The sequence below is a fragment of the Oncorhynchus masou genome, unplaced genomic scaffold (genome assembly GCF_036934945.1).
Source record: "Oncorhynchus masou masou isolate Uvic2021 unplaced genomic scaffold, UVic_Omas_1.1 unplaced_scaffold_452, whole genome shotgun sequence".
NCBI classification, from domain to species: domain Eukaryota; kingdom Metazoa; phylum Chordata; class Actinopteri; order Salmoniformes; family Salmonidae; genus Oncorhynchus; species Oncorhynchus masou.
In genome coordinates, this window is record NW_027010914.1 from 338318 (window position 1) to 357133 (window position 18816).

An 18816-nucleotide genomic window follows, 5' to 3' on the forward strand; every position below is an offset into this window, starting at 1 on the left:
GGTCACCTTGTCCTGTGTCCTGTTGGGTCACCTTGTCCTGTGTCCTGTTGGGTCACCTTGTCCTGTATCCTGTTGGGTCACCTTGTCCTGTTGGGTCACCTTGTCCTGTATCCTGTTGGGTCACCTTGTCCTGTGTCCTGTTGGGTCACCTTGTCCTGTTGGGTCACCTTGTCCTGTATCCTGTTGGGTCACCTTGTCCTGTGTCCTGTTGGGTCACCTTGTCCTGTATCCTGTTGGGTCACCTTGTCCTGTATCCTGTTGGGTCACCTTGTCCTGTGTCCTGTTGGGTCACCTTGTCCTGTATCCTGTTGGGTCACCTTGTCCTGTGTCCTGTTGGGTCACCTTGTCCTGTGTCCTGTTGGGTCACCTTGTCCTGTATCCTGTTGGGTCACCTTGTCCTGTATCCTGTTGGGTCACCTTGTCCTAAAGGTGTGAGAGGAATACTCCAGACATCGTCTGGGACAGTTGTGGGATGCGATAGATCCCAAATGAACACAACCACTCGCATCAAAACACCTTTTAAAAGCAATGAAGCTGATGCACCAGATCAGAACGTTTTGGCTTGAAAGTCGTCACTAAATGGCAGCAATGCACCCGGCAGGAGGCTATGAGCACGATGTTCCTAAATGGCAGCAATGCACCTGGCAGGAGGCTATGAGCATGATGTTCCTAAATGGCAGCAATGCACCTGGCAGGAGGCTATGAGCACGATGTTCCTAAATGGCAGCCATGCACCTGGCAGGAGGCTATGAGCACGATGTTCCTAAATGGCAGCAATGCACCCGGCAGGAGGCTATGAGCACGATGTTCCTAAATGGCAGCAATGCAGCCGGCAGGAGGCTATGAGCACGATGTTCCTAAATGGCAGCAATGCAGCCGGCAGGAGGCTATGAGCATGATGTTCCTAATTGGCAGCAATGCAGCCGGCAGGAGGCTATGAGCACGATGTTCCTAAATGCAATTAATTAGCGGGGAAAACACCATTCTCAGAAGTGATTCTGCGTGTAATGCTTTCTCATAAAGGTGCTTTTTTTTATGGTGAAAAATGATCTTCCCCACAAACTGTAAACTGACACACGCTCTATGTATTCCAGTTAGGCTCTACACCGTTTCTAAAGCAGATTAATGTGCTGATGTGTTCTCTCTCCTCCTGTTCTCTCCTCCTGTTCTCTCCTCCTGTTCTCTCCTCCTGTTCTCTCTCCTCCTGTTCTCTCCTCCTGTTCTCTCCTCCTGTTCTCTCTCCTCCTGTTCTCTCTCCTCCTGTTCTCTCCTCCTGTTCTCTCTCCTCCTGTTCTCTCCTCCTGTTCTCTCCTCCTGTTCTCTCTCCTCCTGTTCTCTCCTCCTGTTCTCTCCTCCTGTTCTCTCCTCCTGTTCTCTCCTCCTGTTCTCTCCTCCTGTTCTCTCCTCCTGTTCTCTCTCCTCCTGTTCTCTCCTCCTGTTCTCTCTCCTCCTGTTCTCTCTCCTCCTGTTCTCTCTCCTCCTGTTCTCTCTCCTCCTGTTCTCTCCTCCTGTTCTCTCTCCTCCTGTTCTCTCCTCCTGTTCTCTCTCCTCCTGTTCTCTCTCCTCCTGTTCTCTCTCCTCCTGTTCTCTCTCCTCCTGTTCTCTCTCCTCCTGTTCTCTCCTTCTGTTCTCTCCTCCTGTTCTCTCTCCTCCTGTTCTCTCTCCTCCTGTTCTCTCTCCTCCTGTTCTCTCTCCTCCTGTTCTCTCTCCTCCTGTTCTCTCCTCCTGTTCTCTCTCCTCCTGTTCTCTCCTCCTGTTCTCTCCTCCTGTTCTCTCTCCTCCTGTTCTCTCCTCCTGTTTTCTCTCCTCCTGTTCTCTCCTCCTGTTCTCTCCTCCTGTTCTCTCTGTTCTCTCCTCCTGTTCTCTCCTCCTCCTGTTCTCCCTGTTCTCTCCTCCTGTTCTCTCCTCCTGTTCTCTCCTCCTCCTGTTCTCTCCTCCTGTTCTCTCCTCCTGTTCTCTCCTCCTGTTCTCTCTCCTCCTGTTCTCTCTCCTCCTGTTCTCTCTCCTCCTGTTCTCTCTCCTCCTGTTCTCTCTCCTCCTGTTCTCTCTCCTCCTGTTCTCTCTCCTCCTGTTCTCTCCTCCTGTTCTCTCCTCCTGTTCTCCCTGTTCTCTCCTCCTGTTCTCTCTCCTCCTGTTCTCTCCTCCTCCTGTTCTCTCCTCCTGTTCTCTCCTCCTGTTCTCTCCTCCTGTTCTCTCTCCTCCTGTTCTCTCTCCTCCTGTTCTCTCTCCTCCTGTTCTCTCCTCCTGTTCTCTCCTCCTGTTCTCTCCTCCTGTTCTCTCTCCTCCTGTTCTCTCTCCTCCTGTTCTCTCCTCCTCCTGTTCTCTCCTCCTGTTCTCTCCTCCTGTTCTCTCTCCTCCTGTTTTCTCTCCTCCTGTTCTCTCCTCCTGTTCTCTCTGTTCTCTCCTTCTGTTCTCTCTGTTCTCTCCTTCTGTTCTCTCTGTTCTCCTCCCCTGTTCTCTCCTCCTGTTCTCCTCCTCCTGTTCTCCCTGTTCTCTCCTCCTGTTCTCTGTTCTCCTCCTGTTCTCTCTCCTCCTGTTCTCTCTGTTCTCTCCTTCTGTTCTCTCTGTTCTCCTCCTCCTGTTCTCTCTGTTCTCCTCCTCCTGTTCTCCCCCTCCTGTTCTCCTCCTCCTGTTCTCTCTGTTCTCCTCCTCCTGTTCTCCCCCTCCTGTTCTCTCTCCTCCTGTTCTCTCCTCCTGTTCTCTCCTCCTGTTCTCTCCTCCTGTTCTCTCCTCCTGTTCTCTCCTCCTGTTCTCTCTGTTCTCTCCTTCTGTTCTCTCTGTTCTCTCCTCCTGTTCTCTGTTCTCCTCCTGTTCTCTCTCCTCCTGTTCTCTCTGTTCTCTCCTTCTGTTCTCTCTGTTCTCCTCCTCCTGTTCTCTCTGTTCTCCTCCTCCTGTTCTCCTCCTCCTGTTCTCCTCCTCCTGTTCTCCTCCTCCTGTTCTCTCCTCCTGTTCTCTCTGTTCTCCTCCTCCTGTTCTCCTCCTCCTGTTCTCTCCTCCTGTTCTCTCTGTTCTCCTCCTCCTGTTCTCCTCCTCCTGTTCTCTCCTCCTGTTCTCTCTGTTCTCCTCCTCCTGTTCTCCTCCTCCTGTTCTCCTCCTCCTGTTCTCTCTGTTCTCCTCCTCCTGTTCTCCTCTTCCTGTTCTCTCCTCCTGTTCTCTCTGTTCTCCTCCTCCTGTTCTCCTCCTCCTGTTCTCTCCTCCTGTTCTCTCTGTTCTCCTCCTCCTGTTCTCCTCCTCCTGTTCTCTCCTCCTGTTCTCTCTGTTCTCCTCCTCCTGTTCTCTCCTCCTGTTCTCTCCTCCTGTTCTCCCCTCCTGTTCTCCCCTCCTGTTCTCCCCTCCTGTTCTCTCCTCCTGTTCTCTCCTCCTGTTCTCTCTGTTCTCCTCCTCCTGTTCTCCTCCTCCTGTTCTCTCCTCCTGTTCTCTCTGTTCTCCTCCTCCTGTTCTCTCCTCCTGTTCTCTCCTCCTGTTCTCCCCTCCTGTTCTCTGTTCTCCTCCTCCTGTTCTCCTCCTGTTCTCTCCTCCTGTTCTCTGTTCTCCTCCTCCTGTTCTCCTCCTCCTGTTCTCCCTGTTCTCTCCTCCTGTTCTCTCTGTTCTCCTCCTTCTGTTCTCTCTGTTCTCTCTCTCTGTTCTCTCTGTTCTCTCTGTTCTCTCTCTCTGTTCTCTCCTCCTGTTCTCTCTGTTCTCTCCTCCTGTTCTCTCTGTTCTCTCCTTCTGTTCTCGTTCTGTTCTCTCCTTCTGTTCTCGTTCTGTTCTCTCCTTCTGTTCTCGTTCTGTTCTCTCTCTCTGTTCTCTCTCTCTGTTCTCTCTGTTCTCTCTCTCTGTTCTCTCCTCCTGTTCTCTCTGTTCTCTCTCTCTGCTCTCTCTGTTCTCTCTCTCTGTTCTCTCTGTTCTCTCTCTCTGTTCTCTCTGTTCTCTCTCTCTGCTCTCTCCTCCTGTTCTCTCTGTTCTCTCCTTCTGTTCTCGTTCTGTTCTCTCTCTCTGTTCTCTCTCTCTGTTCTCTCTGTTCTCTCTCTCTGTTCTCTCCTCCTGTTCTCTCTCTCTGTTCTCTCTCTCATGTTCTCTCTGTTCTCTCTCTCCTCTCTCTCTCCTCTCCTCCTGTTCTCTCTCTCATGTTCTCTCTGTTCTCTCTCTCCTCTCCTCCTGTTCTCTCCAGGTGATGATAACTATGGCAGGAAGCTAGTGATCTTCAGTAGCTGCCTGATGCCCCCCTCCCATCAGCTCAACCACCACCACCTACTGCAGTGAGTCAGGACAACCATCATACGATATGTGTTGTTTATGTACACTTGACCCTATGTAGCTCTATGAAGTCCATATCTACCTCTATGGTCTGTTCTGCTCTATGTAGTCTATATCTACCTCTATGGTCTGTTCTGCTCTATGTAGTCTATATCTACCTCTATGGTCTGTTCTACTCTATGTAGTCTATATCTACCTCTATGGTCTGTTCTACTCTATGTAGTCTATATCTACCTCTATGGTCTTTTTGCTCTATGTAGTCCATATCTACCTCTATGGTCTGTTCTGCTCTATGTAGTCTATATCTACCTCTATGGTCTGTTCTACTCTATGTAGTCTATATCTACCTCTATGGTCTGTTCTGCTCTATGTTGTCTATATCTACCTCTATGGTCTGTTCTGCTCTATGTTGTCTATATCTACCTCTATGGTCTGTTCTGCTCTATGTAGTCTATATCTACCTCTATGGTCTGTTCTGCTCTATGTAGTCTATATCTACCTCTATGGTCTGTTCTGCTCTATGTAGTCTATATCTACCACTATGGTCTGTTCTGCTCTATGTAGTCTATATCTACCACTATGGTCTGTTCTGCTCTATGTAGTCTATATCTACCACTATGGTCTGTTCTGCTCTATGTAGTCTATATCTACCACTATGGTCTGTTCTGCTCTATGTAGTCTATATCTACCTCAGAGCAGAACAGGCCATAGAGGACGTTCTACTGGCAGAGACGGTGAGACGGAACTGGCAGAGACGGTGAGACGGGACTGGCAGAGACGGTGAGACGGGACTGGCAGAGACGGTGAGACGGGACTGGCAGAGACGGTGAGACGGGACTGGCAGAGACGGTGAGACGGGACTGGCAGAGACGGTGAGACGGGACTGGCAGAGACGGTGAGACGGGACTGGCAGAGACGGTGAGACGGGACTGGCAGAGACGGTGAGACGGGACTGGCAGAGACGGTGAGACGGGACTGGCAGAGACGGTGAGACGGGAATGGCAGAGACGGTGAGACGGGACTGGCAGAGACGGTGAGACGGGACTGGCAGAGACGGTGAGACGGGACTGGCAGAGACGGTGAGACGGGACTGGCAGAGACGGTGAGACGGGACTGGCAGAGACGGTGAGACGGGACTGGCAGAGACGGTGAGACGGGACTGGCAGAGACGGGACTGGCAGAGACGGGACTGGCAGAGACGGGACTGGCAGAGACGGGACTGGCAGAGACGGGACTGGCAGAGACGGGACTGGCAGAGACGGGACTGGCAGAGACGGGACTGGCTGAGACGGGACTGGCTGAGACGGTGAGACGGGACTGGCAGAGACGGGACTGGCAGAGACGGGACTGGCAGAGACGGGACTGGCTGAGACGGTGAGACGGGACTGGCAGAGACGGGACTGGCTGAGACGGTGAGACGGGACTGGCTGAGACGGGACTGGCAGAGACGGGACTGGCTGAGACGGGACTGGGTGAGACGGTGAGACGGGACTGGCTGAGACGGGACTGGCAGAGACGGGACTGGCAGAGACGGGACTGGCTGAGACGGTGAGACGGGACTGGCAGAGACGGGACTGGCTGAGACGGTGAGACGGGACTGGCAGAGACGGGACTGGCAGAGACGGGACTGGCAGAGACGGGACTGGCTGAGACGGTGAGACGGGACTGGCAGAGACGGGACTGGCTGAGACGGTGAGACGGGACTGGCTGAGACGGGACTGGCTGAGACGGTGAGACGGGACTGGCAGAGACGGTGAGACGGGACTGGCAGAGACGGGACTGGGTGAGACGGGACTGGGTGAGACGGGACTGGGTGAGACGGGACTGGGTGAGACGGTGAGACGGGACTGGGTGAGACGGTGAGACGGGACTGGGTGAGACGGAACCGCTGTTGGTGGTACTCTATGCTGTTGGTGGTACTCATGGACTGGAGTTTAGAACCACTGGTCTATGCTGTTGGTGGTACTCTATGCTGTTGGTGGTACTCTATGCTGTTGGTGGTACTCATGTACCGCTCTGTTCTCCCCTCTTTCCCAAAATAATGGCCTGCCTTGCATTATTATACATGACCCTAAAGCATGATGGGATGTTAATTGCTTAATGAACTCAGGAATCACACCTGTGTGGAAGCACATGCTTTCAATATACTCTGTTATCCCTCATTGAGTCAAGAGTTTTTCCGTTATGTTTGGGCTGTTAGCTGAGTGCTCTGTTCTCCCCTCTCCCTGGCTGTAGGTATCTGATGTATACTCTGGACCAGTATGTAGAGAGTGACTATACGGTAGTGTACTGTTAGCTGAGTGCTCTGTTCTCCCCTCTCCCTGGCTGTAGGTATCTGATGTATACTCTGGACCAGTATGTGGAGAGTGACTATACGGTAGTGTACTGTTAGCTGAGTGCTCTGTTCTCCCCTCTCCCTGGCTGTAGGTATCTGATGTATACTCTGGACCAGTATGTAGAGAGTGACTATACGGTAGTGTACTGTTAGCTGAGTGCTCTGTTCTCCCCTCTCCCTGGCTGTAGGTATCTGATGTATACTCTGGACCAGTATGTAGACAGTGACTATACGGTAGTGTACTGTTAGCTGAGTGCTCTGTTCTCCCCTCTCCCTGGCTGTAGGTATCTGATGTATACTCTGGACCAGTATGTAGAGAGTGACTATACGGTAGTGTACTGTTAGCTGAGTGCTCTGTTCTCCCCTCTCCCTGGCTGTAGGTATCTGATGTATACTCTGGACCAGTATGTAGAGAGTGACTATACGGTAGTGTACTGTTAGCTGAGTGCTCTGTTCTCCCCTCTCCCTGGCTGTAGGTATCTGATGTATACTCTGGACAAGTATGTAGAGAGTGACTATACGGTAGTGTACTGTTAGCTGAGTGCTCTGTTCTCCCCTCTCCCTGGCTGTAGATATCTGATGTATACTCTGGACCAGTATGTAGAGAGTGACTATACGGTAGTGTACTGTTAGCTGAGTGCTCTGTTCTCCCCTCTCCCTGGCTGTAGGTATCTGATGTATACTCTGGACCAGTATGTAGAGAGTGACTATACGGTAGTGTACTGTTAGCTGAGTGCTCTGTTCTCCCCTCTCCCTGGCTGTAGATATCTGATGTATACTCTGGACCAGTATGTGGAGAGTGACTATACGGTAGTGTACTGTTAGCTGAGTGCTCTGTTCTCCCCTCTCCCTGGCTGTAGGTATCTGATGTATACTCTGGACCAGTATGTAGAGAGTGACTATACGGTAGTGTACTGTTAGCTGAGTGCTCTGTTCTCCCCTCTCCCTGGCTGTAGGTATCTGATGTATACTCTGGACCAGTATGTAGAGAGTGACTATACGGTAGTGTACTGTTAGCTGAGTGCTCTGTTCTCCCCTCTCCCTGGCTGTAGGTATCTGATGTATACTCTGGACCAGTATGTAGAGAGTGACTATACGGTAGTGTACTGTTAGCTGAGTGCTCTGTTCTCCCCTCTCCCTGGCTGTAGATATCTGATGTATACTCTGGACCAGTATGTGGAGAGTGACTATACGGTAGTGTACTGTTAGCTGAGTGCTCTGTTCTCCCCTCTCCCTGGCTGTAGGTATCTGATGTATACTCTGGACCAGTATGTAGAGAGTGACTATACGGTAGTGTACTGTTAGCTGAGTGCTCTGTTCTCCCCTCTCCCTGGCTGTAGGTATCTGATGTATACTCTGGACCAGTATGTAGAGAGTGACTATACGGTAGTGTACTGTTAGCTGAGTGCTCTGTTCTCCCCTCTCCCTGGCTGTAGATATCTGATGTATACTCTGGACCAGTATGTGGAGAGTGACTATACGGTAGTGTACTGTTAGCTGAGTGCTCTGTTCTCCCCTCTCCCTGGCTGTAGGTATCTGATGTATACTCTGGACCAGTATGTAGAGAGTGACTATACGGTAGTGTACTGTTAGCTGAGTGCTCTGTTCTCCCCTCTCCCTGGCTGTAGGTATCTGATGTATACTCTGGACCAGTATGTAGAGAGTGACTATACGGTAGTGTACTGTTAGCTGAGTGCTCTGTTCTCCCCTCTCCCTGGCTGTAGGTATCTGATGTATACTCTGGACCAGTATGTAGAGAGTGACTATACGGTAGTGTACTGTTAGCTGAGTGCTCTGTTCTCCCCTCTCCCTGGCTGTAGGTATCTGATGTATACTCTGGACCAGTATGTAGAGAGTGACTATACGGTAGTGTACTGTTAGCTGAGTGCTCTGTTCTCCCCTCTCCCTGGCTGTAGGTATCTGATGTATACTCTGGACCAGTATGTAGAGAGTGACTATACGGTAGTGTACTTCCACCATGGTCTCCGCAGCTGCAACAAGCCCTCGCTACACTGGCTACGAAACGCCTACAGAGAATTTGACAGGAAGTAAGTCACCCTGACCTCTAACCTACGACTTTTCAAGCCCTCTCAATCAAAATATAACTCGATGAGCCAGTTTTTCCAGAATAATGTTTAGTGTGTGTGTGTGTGTGTGTGTGTGTGTGTGTGTGTGTGTGTGTGTGTGTGTGTGTGTGTGTGTGTGTGTGTGTCAATGTATTTCCTGATAGGTACAAGAAGAACCTGAAAGCCCTCTATGTCGTCCATCCTACTAACTTTATCAGAGTCATCTGGAATATATTCCAACCACTCATCAGGTATGGTGCCCAGTCATCGTTTTACAGTAATCTAGAATACAGTATATTCCAACCACTCATCAGGTATGGTGCCCAGTCATCTTTCTACAGTAAAAATCTAGAATACAGTATATTCCAACCAGTGCCCAGTCATCTTTCTACAGTAATAATCTAGAATACAGTATATTCCAACCAGTGCCCAGTCATCTTTCTACAGTAATAATCTAGAATAAAGTATATTCCAACCACTCATCAGGTATGGTGCCCAGTCATCGTTTTACAGTAATCTAGAATACAGTATATTCCAACCACTCATCAGGTATGGTGCCCAGTCATCGTTTTACAGTAATCTAGAATACAGTATATTCCAACCACTCATCAGGTGTGGTGCCCAGTCATCGTTTTACAGTAATAATCTAGAATACAGTATATTTCAACCAGTGCCCAGTCATCTTTCTACAGTAATAATCTAGAATACAGTATATTCCAACCACTCATCAGGTATGGTGCCCAGTCATCTTTCTACAGTAATAATCTAGAATACAGTATATTCCAACCACTCATCAGGTATGGTGCCCCGTCATCGTTTTACAGTAATCTAGAATACAGTATATTCCAACCACTCATCAGGCATGGTGCCCCGTCATCGTTTTACAGTAATAATCTAGAATACAGTATATTCCAACCACTCATCAGGTATGGTGCCCAGTCATCGTTTTACAGTAATTATCTAGAATACAGTATATTCCAACCACTCATCAGGCATGGTGCCCAGTCATCTTTCTACAGTAATAATCTAGAATACAGTATATTCCAACCAGTCAGGTATGGTGCCCAGTCATCTTTCTACAGTAATAATCTAGAATACAGTATATTCCAACCAGTCAGGTATGGTGCCCAGTCATCGTTTTACAGTAATAATCTAGAATACAGTATATTTCTACAGTAAAGATGCCATTCCGGCCTGTACTGTACATGTTTAAGTCTGGTCTCCACAACAGTATTCATGACGATGAAAGACATTTGGCTTACTGACTGACCTTTCTAACACGCTGTTCTTCCTGTTTAGTCACAAGTTTGGTAAGAAGCTGACCTATGTAAACTACCTGTCTGAGCTCAGAGATCACCTGAGCTGGGATCAGCTCATCATCCCACCTGATGTCCTCAGGTAGGTTACACCTCTACTCCACTACCTTACCCTAACCCTTGACCCCTGACCTTAACCCTAACTACCTGGCTGAGCTCAGAGAGCACCTGATGTCTTCAGGAAGGTTACTCTCCTATACCACTCCCTGATCCCTGACCTTAACCCTGACCCCTGACCTGTAGCTGCTCATTAGCTTGATATCAGCAGAGTTTCATGTATTCATGTTTCCAACCAATCACGGAGGTAGTGTATTCGTGTATCCAACCAACCACGGAGGTAGTGTATTCGTGTATCCAACCAATCACGGAGGTAGTGTATTCGTGTATCCAACCAATCACGGAGGTAGTGTATTCGTGTATCCAACCAATCACGGAGGTAGTGTATTCATGGATCCAACCAATCACGGAGGTAGTGTATTCATGTATCCAACCAATCACGGAGGTAGTGTATTCGTGTATCCAACCAATCACGGAGGTAGTGTATTCATGTATCCAACCAATCACGGAGGTACTGTATTCATGGATCCAACCAATCACGGAGGTAGTGTATTCATGTATCCAACCAATCACGGAGGTACTGTATTCATGGATCCAACCAATCACGGAGGTAGTGTATTCATGTATCCAACCAATCACGGAGGTAGTTTATTCGTGTATCCAAGGGCTTTGTGTTGGCCACTCCAATACCTTGACTTTGTTGTCCGTTTTGCCACAACTTTGGAAGTATACTTGGGGTCATTGTCCATTTGGAAGACCCATTTGCGACCAAGCTTTTAACATCCTGACTGATGTCTTGAGATGTTGCTTCAATATATCCATATAATTTTCCTTTCTCATGATGCCATCTATTTTGTGAAGTGCACCAGTCCCTCCTGCAGCAAAGCACCCCCACATCATGATGCTGCCACCCCCGTGCTTCATGGTTGGGATGGTGTCTTCGGCTTGCAAGCCTCTCCCTTTTTCCTCCAAACATAACGATGGTCATTATGGCCAAACAGTTCTATTTTTGTTTCATCAGACCAGAGGACATTTCTCCAAAAAGTACGATCTTTGTCCCCATGTGCAGTTACAAACCGTAGTCTGGCTTTTTTATGGAGGTTTTGGACCAGTGGCTTCATCCTTGCTGAGCGGCTTTTCAGGTTATGTCGATATCGGACTCGTTTTACTGTGGATATAGATACTTTTCTACCTGTTTCCTCCAGTATCTTGACAAGGTCCTTTGCTGTTGTTCTGGGATTGATTTGCACTTTTCGCACCAAAGTACATACATCTCTAGGAGACAGAACGCTTCTCCTTCCTGAGCAGAATAACGGCTGCGTGGTCCCATGGTGTTTATACTTGCATACTATTGTTTGTACAGATGAACGTGGTACCTTCAGGCGTTTGGAAATTGCTCCCAAGGATGAACCAGACTTGTGGAGGCCAACATTTTTTTCCAGAGGTCTTGGCTGATTTTATTTAGATTTTCCCATGATGTCAAGCAAAGAGGCACTGAGTTTGAAAGTTGGCCTTGAAATACATCCACAGGTACACCTCCAATTGACTCAAATGATGTCAATTAACCTATCAGAAGCTTCTAAAGCCATGACATCATTTTCTGGAATTTTCCAAGCTGTTTAAAGGCACAGTCAACTTAGTGTATGTAAACTTCTGATCCACTGGAATTGTGATACAGTGAATTATATGTGATATAATCTGCCTGTAAACAATTGTTGGAATAATTACTTGTCATGCACAAAGTAGATGTCCTAACAGACTTGCCAAAACTATAGTTTGTTAACAAGAACTTTGGAGTGTTTTTCAAAACGAGTTTTAATGACTCCAATCTAAGACTATGTAAACTTCTGACTTCAACTGTACATGACCATGTATTTACTACAGGCATGACGAGAGGCTGCAGGTGGCCCAGAAGGGAGGTCTGCACCCCTCATCGAAGACTCCTCCCCCCAGACCTCCTCTGCCCACTCAGCAGTTTGGAGTCAGCCTGCAATAGTGAGTATTTTAGCTGAGTCCCCTGTATTCGTCCCCTACCCCCCTAGCCGCTCCATATTTCCACCGTGGTTTATGCCAACTCATATGATGTACCGTACTGCAAGCCTACTGAACTAGACGTGTTCTGTTCCCAGTATTGCTGAGAAGAACCAGGGAGTTGTGATCCCCCCTGTGATGTCCCAGACTGTGTCTTATCTCAAAGACAACGGTAAGAAGAGCTGTCTGATAGCACCTTGGATCAGGTGCAGGACCTCTACAGTAATAGTTGAGGTAGGAGCTCTCTGATAGGACCTTGGATCAGGTACAGGACCGCTACAGTAATAGTTGAGGTAGGAGCTCTCTGATAGGACCTCTACAGGACCTCTACAGTAATAGTTGAGGTAGGAGCGCTCTGATAGGACCTTGGATCAGGTACAGGACCGCTACAGTAATAGTTGAGGTAGGAGCGCTCTGATAGGACCTCTACAGGACCTCTACAGTAATAGTTGAGGTAGGAGCTCTCTGATAGGACCTCTACAGGACCTCTACAGTAATAGTTGAGGTAGGAGCTCTCTGATAGGACCTCTACAGGACCTCTACAGTAATAGTTGTTGAGGTAGGACCTCTACAGTAATAGTTGAGGTAGGAGCTCTCTGATAGGACCTCTACAGGACCTCTACAGTAATAGTTGAGGTAGGAGCGCTCTGATAGGACCTCTACAGGACCTCTACAGTAATAGTTGAGGTAGGAGCTCTCTGATAGGATCTCTACAGGACCTCTACAGTAATAGTTGAGGTAGGAGCTCTCTGATAGGACCTCTACAGGACCTCTACAGTAATAGTTGAGGTAGGAGCGCTCTGATAGGACCTCTACAGGACCTCTACAGTAATAGTTGAGGTAGTAGCTCTCTGATAGGACCTCTACAGGACCTCTACAGTAATAGTTGAGGTAGGAGCTCTCTGATAGGACCTCTACAGGACCTCTACAGTAATAGTTGTTGAGGTAGGACCTCTACAGTAATAGTTGAGGTAGGAGCTCTCTGATAGGACCTCTACAGGACCTCTACAGTAATAGTTGAGGTAGGAGCGCTCTGATAGGACCTCTACAGGACCTCTACAGTAATAGTTGAGGTAGGAGCTCTCTGATAGGACCTCTACAGGACCTCTACAGTAATAGTTGAGGTAGGAGCTCTCTGATAGGACCTCTACAGGACCTCTACAGTAATAGTTGAGGTAGGAGCTCTCTGATAGGACCTCTACAGGACCGCTACAGTAATAGTTGAGGTAGGAGCTCTCTGATAGGACCTCTACAGGACCTCTACAGTAATAGTTGAGGTAGGAGCGCTCTGATAGGACCTTGGATCAGGTACAGGACCGCTACAGTAATAGTTGAGGTAGGAGCTCTCTGATAGGACCTCTACAGTAATAGTTGAGGTAGGAGCTCTCTGATAGGACCTCTACAGGACCTCTACAGTAATAGTTGAGGTAGGAGCTCTCTGATAGGACCTCTACAGTAATAGTTGTTGAGGTAGGACCTCTACAGTAATAGTTGAGGTAGGAGCTCTCTGATAGGACCTCTACAGGACCTCTACAGTAATAGTTGAGGTAGGAGCGCTCTGATAGGACCTCTACAGGACCTCTACAGTAATAGTTGAGGTAGGAGCTCTCTGATAGGACCTCTACAGGACCTCTACAGTAATAGTTGAGGTAGGAGCTCTCTGATAGGACCTCTACAGGACCTCTACAGTAATAGTTGAGGTAGGAGCGCTCTGATAGGACCTCTACAGGACCTCTACAGTAATAGTTGAGGTAGGAGCTCTCTGATAGGACCTCTACAGGACCTCTACAGTAATAGTTGAGGTAGGAGCTCTCTGATAGGACCTCTACAGGACCTCTACAGTAATAGTTGTTGAGGTAGGACCTCTACAGTAATAGTTGAGGTAGGAGCTCTCTGATAGGACCTCTACAGGACCTCTACAGTAATAGTTGAGGTAGGAGCGCTCTGATAGGACCTCTACAGGACCTCTACAGTAATAGTTGAGGTAGGAGCTCTCTGATAGGACCTCTACAGGACCTCTACAGTAATAGTTGAGGTAGGAGCTCTCTGATAGGACCTCTACAGGACCTCTACAGTAATAGTTGAGGTAGGAGCTCTCTGATAGGACCTCTACAGGACCTCTACAGTAATAGTTGAGGTAGGAGCTCTCTGATAGGACCTTGGATCAGGTACAGGACCGCTACAGTAATAGTTGAGGTAGGAGCTCTCTGATAGGACCTCTACAGGACCTCTACAGTAATAGTTGAGGTAGGAGCGCTCTGATAGCACCTCTACAGGACCTCTACAGTAATAGTTGTTGAGGTAGGAGCTCTCTGATAGGACCTCTACAGGACCTCTACAGTAATAGTTGAGGTAGGAGCTCTCTGATAGGACCTCTACAGGACCGCTACAGTAATAGTTGAGGTAGGAGCTCTCTGATAGGACCTCTACAGGACCTCTACAGTAATAGTTGAGGTAGGAGCTCTCTGATAGCACCTCTACAGGACCTCTACAGTAATAGTTGAGGTAGGAGCTCTCTGATAGCACCTCTAGAGGACCGCTACAGTAATAGTTGAGGTAGGAGCTCTCTGATAGGACCTCTACAGGACCTCTACAGTAATAGTTGTTGAGGTAGGAGCTCTCTGATAGGCCCTCTACAGGACCGCTACAGTAATAGTTGAGGTAGGAGCTCTCTGATAGGACCTCTACAGGACCGCTACAGTAATAGTTGAGGTAGGAGCTCTCTGATAGGCCCTCTACAGGACCTCTACAGTAATAGTTGAGGTAGGAGCTCTCTGATAGCACCTCTACAGGACCTCTACAGTAATAGTTGTTGAGGTAGGAGCTCTCTGATAGGCCCTCTACAGGACCTCTACAGTAATAGTTGAGGTAGGAGCTCTCTGATAGGACCTTGGATCAGGTGCAGGACCTCTACAGTAATAGTTGTTGAAGCCTTTCACTCCCTCCCACCTCTCCTCAGGCCTCCAGACAGAAGGTATCTTCAGGAGGTCCGCTCGTGTTCAGCTCATCAAGGACGTCCAGAAGCTCTACAACCAGGGTGAGATGGAACCTCTATAACCCCCATAATACCCTTTATAACCTCCTATAAGCTCTTTAACCAGGGTGAGATGGAACCTCTATAACCTCCATAATAACCTTTATAACCTCCTATAAGCTCTTTAACCAGGGTGAGATGGAACCTCTATAACCTCCATAATAACCTTTATAACCTCCTATAAGCTCTTTAACCAGGGTGAGATGGAATCTCTATAACCTCCATAATAACCTCTATAAGCTCTTTAACCAGGGTGAGATGGAACCTCTATAACCTTCATAATAACCTCTATAAGCTCTTTAACCAGGGTGAGATGGAACCTCTATAACCTCCATAATAACCTTTATAACCTCCTATAAGCCCATTAACCAGAGGTAGACGAGCTGGAACTCTGAGCCGAGGCTGGGCCGGAGGCGGGGTCTCCCGGGGCCGGAGGCGGGGGTCTCCTCCTCAGGGAAGCTCAGTCTGTTATCAGGTCTCTCTCCTCCTCAGGGAAGCTCAGTCTGTTACCAGGTCTCTCTCCTCCTCCTCCTCAGGGAAGCTCAGTCTGTTATCAGGTCTCTCTCCTCCTCAGGGAAGCTCAGTCTGTTACCAGGTCTCTCTCCTCCTCCTCCTCAGGGAAGCTCAGTCTGTTACCAGGTCTGTGTCTCCTCCTCCTCAGGGAAGCTCAGTCTGTTACCAGGTCTCTCTCCTCCTCCTCAGGGAAGCTCAGTCTGTTACCAGGTCTCTCTCCTCCTCCTCAGGGAAGCTCAGTCTGTTACCAGGTCTCTCTCCTCCTCAGGGAAGCTCAGTCTGTTACCAGGTCTCTCTCTCCTCCTCAGGGAAGCTCAGTCTGTTATCAGGTCTCTCTCTCCTCCTCAGGGAAGCTCAGTCTGTTACCAGGTCTCTCTCCTCCTCAGGGAAGCTCAGTCTGTTATCAGGTCTCTCTCTCTCCTCCTCAGGGAAGCTCAGTCTGTTACCAGGTCTCTCTCCTCCTCAGGGAAGCTCAGTCTGTTACCAGGTCTGTGTCTCTCCTCCTCAGGGAAGCTCAGTCTGTTACCAGGTCTGTGTCTCTCCTCCTCAGGGAAGCTCAGTCTGTTACCAGGTCTGTGTCTCTCCTCCTCAGGGAAGCTCAGTCTGTTACCAGGTCTCTCTCCTCCTCCTCAGGGAAGCTCAGTCTGTTATCAGGTCTCTCTCCTCCTCAGGGAAGCTCAGTCTGTTACCAGGTCTGTGTCTCCTCCTCCTCAGGGAAGCTCAGTCTGTTACCAGGTCTCTCTCCTCCTCAGGGAAGCTCAGTCTGTTACCAGGTCTCTCTCCTCCTCAGGGAAGCTCAGTCTGTTATCAGGTCTCTCTCCTCCTCCTCAGGGAAGCTCAGTCTGTTACCAGGTCTCTCTCCTCCTCCTCAGGGAAGCTCAGTCTGTTACCAGGTCTCTCTCCTCCTCCTCAGGGAAGCTCAGTCTGTTACCAGGTCTCTCTCCTCCTCCTCAGGGAAGCTCAGTCTGTTACCAGGTCTCTCTCCTCCTCCTCAGGGAAGCTCAGTCTGTTATCAGGTCTCTCTCCTCCTCAGGGAAGCTCAGTCTGTTACCAGGTCTCTCTCCTCCTCCTCAGGGAAGCTCAGTCTGTTACCAGGTCTCTCTCCTCCTCAGGGAAGCTCAGTCTGTTACCAGGTCTGTGTCTCCCCTCCTCAGGGAAGCTCAGTCTGTTACCAGGTCTGTGTCTCTCCTCCTCAGGGAAGCTCAGTCTGTTACCAGGTCTGTGTCTCCTCCTCCTCAGGGAAGCCAGTGGTGTTCGAGCAGTACGGAGACATCCACGTGCCTGCTGTCATCCTGAAGAGCTTCCTCAGAGAGCTTCCTGAACCTCTGCTCACCTTCCCCCTCTACCACCAGATACAGGACGTAGTCCGTAAGTGCATGTGCCGAGGTGTTAGAGCCGATTTGGACATATTTGCGTAAAAGACTGAACATATGGAGCTCCATGTATATTTGTGTAAATATATTAAATATTAATGTAAATGATGAAATATTAGGTATGTACCATTATGATTTATATTTACCTGATTTGAGATATATTCATTTGTTGTTAGTGTAACTCAGTTTTTGGCCCCCCCTCTTGCCTATTCATTGTAATGTGGTAAGTGTGTTAGGATAAAGGCAGGAAGTTAGGCCTTCGGGAGGGGGAGTCCTTGCTAGATGCGGGAGCGGTATAGTTTTTTGAACATACATACATACATACATACAAACATACATACAGACAGGTCATAATATGTATTTTCCATATCAAGTATTCTCTGCTTTAAGTTGATTGGAGAATCATTTATTAGTTAGATATAAGAAGAATAAACATTTTTGTTGCACCATATCCCTGGATGTCATCGAATGTTTGGCCGGTTGGAAACCTTGAGTGTGGACTGTATGCGTACCAAACAACCCCGCTTCAGGCTTGGGCAGTGGCTATGGTAAAGACGAAAGGAAGCCACTACACGAGGCTTTAGCTCAGCAGGCTAAACACACTGTTGTGACACGTAGGTCCACGGGTCCAATACAATGTGTTTTTCCTACAGAGTTCTCTGTCGGCATCGTTCACACGCCCTCTTAAGCCATAGCTCCACCCTTCTCTTTAAAATGTCACATTCCGGGTTGGATGCGCGCTGTGTTAAGAAGCAGTGCGGCTTGGTTGTGAATCGGAGGACGCATGACTTTCAACCTTCGTCTCTCCCGAGCCCGTACGGGAGTTGTAGCGATGAGACAAGTTAGTAGCTACTCCAACAATTGGATACCACGAAAAAGGGGTCAAATTCAACAACAACAAAATTTAATTATCGGCCCTACTGTGAAGTAGGAACCTGCATCAATATAGTAATTTAACGGCCCTACTGTGAAGTAGGAACCCGCATCAATATACTAATTTAACGGCCCTACTGTGAAGTAGGAACCTGCATCAATATACTAATTTAACGGCCCTACTGTGAAGTAGGAACCTGCATCAATATACTAATTTATCGGCCCTACTGTGAAGTAGGAACCTGCATCAATATACTAATTTATCGGCCCTACTGTGAAGTAGGAACCCGCATCAATATACTAATTTATCGGCCCTACTGTGAAGTAGGAACCTGCATCAATATACTAATTTATCGGCCCTACTGTGAAGTAGGAACCTGCATCAATATACTAATTTATCGGCCCTACTGTGAAGTAGGAACCCGCATCAATATACTAATTTATCGGCCCTACTGTGAAGTAGGAACCTGCATCAATATACTAATTTAACGGCCCTACTGTGAAGTAGGAACCCGCATCAATATACTAATTTATCGGCCCTACTGTGAAGTAGGAACCTGCATCAGTTGCCCAGCTTCCTGAAGTGGGTCAGACCGTGGTGACCCGGTGTATCTGAACTGAAAAGAGAACCTCAACATGTGATGTGTGACGTACAGCTTGTTGTTCCAGGAGTGGAGAGCAGTCTACGAGTGACCACCTGTAAACACATCCTAGAGAGACTACCAGAACACAACTACATGGTGTTGAAGTACCTGCTCTGCTTCCTGAACATGGTAACAACACCGCACGGCAACACACAACACCATGACACAACACCATGACACAACACCATGACACAACACCTCACGGCAACACACAACACCATGACACAACACCTCACGGCAACACACAACACCTCACGGCAACACACAACACCTCACGGCAACACACAACAACATGACACAACACCTCACGGCAACACACAACAACATGACACAACACC

General features: G+C 48.6%; 1 protein-coding gene across 1 annotated transcript in view; it reads left to right on the plus strand.

The window, feature by feature from the left end:
• The window catches only part of LOC135535149 (rho GTPase-activating protein 8-like), a 48882-nt gene that overhangs the window by 24209 nt on the left and 5857 nt on the right, over positions 1-18816 (plus strand). The window contains exons 4-12 of the mRNA XM_064961864.1: positions 4151-4238; positions 8488-8619; positions 8802-8888; positions 9937-10035; positions 11895-12005; positions 12140-12213; positions 15001-15078; positions 16828-16956; positions 18504-18607. Of these exons, the coding sequence (XP_064817936.1) occupies positions 4151-4238; positions 8488-8619; positions 8802-8888; positions 9937-10035; positions 11895-12005; positions 12140-12213; positions 15001-15078; positions 16828-16956; positions 18504-18607 (902 nt within the window). The remainder of the gene's footprint in view (positions 1-4150; positions 4239-8487; positions 8620-8801; positions 8889-9936; positions 10036-11894; positions 12006-12139; positions 12214-15000; positions 15079-16827; positions 16957-18503; positions 18608-18816) is intronic.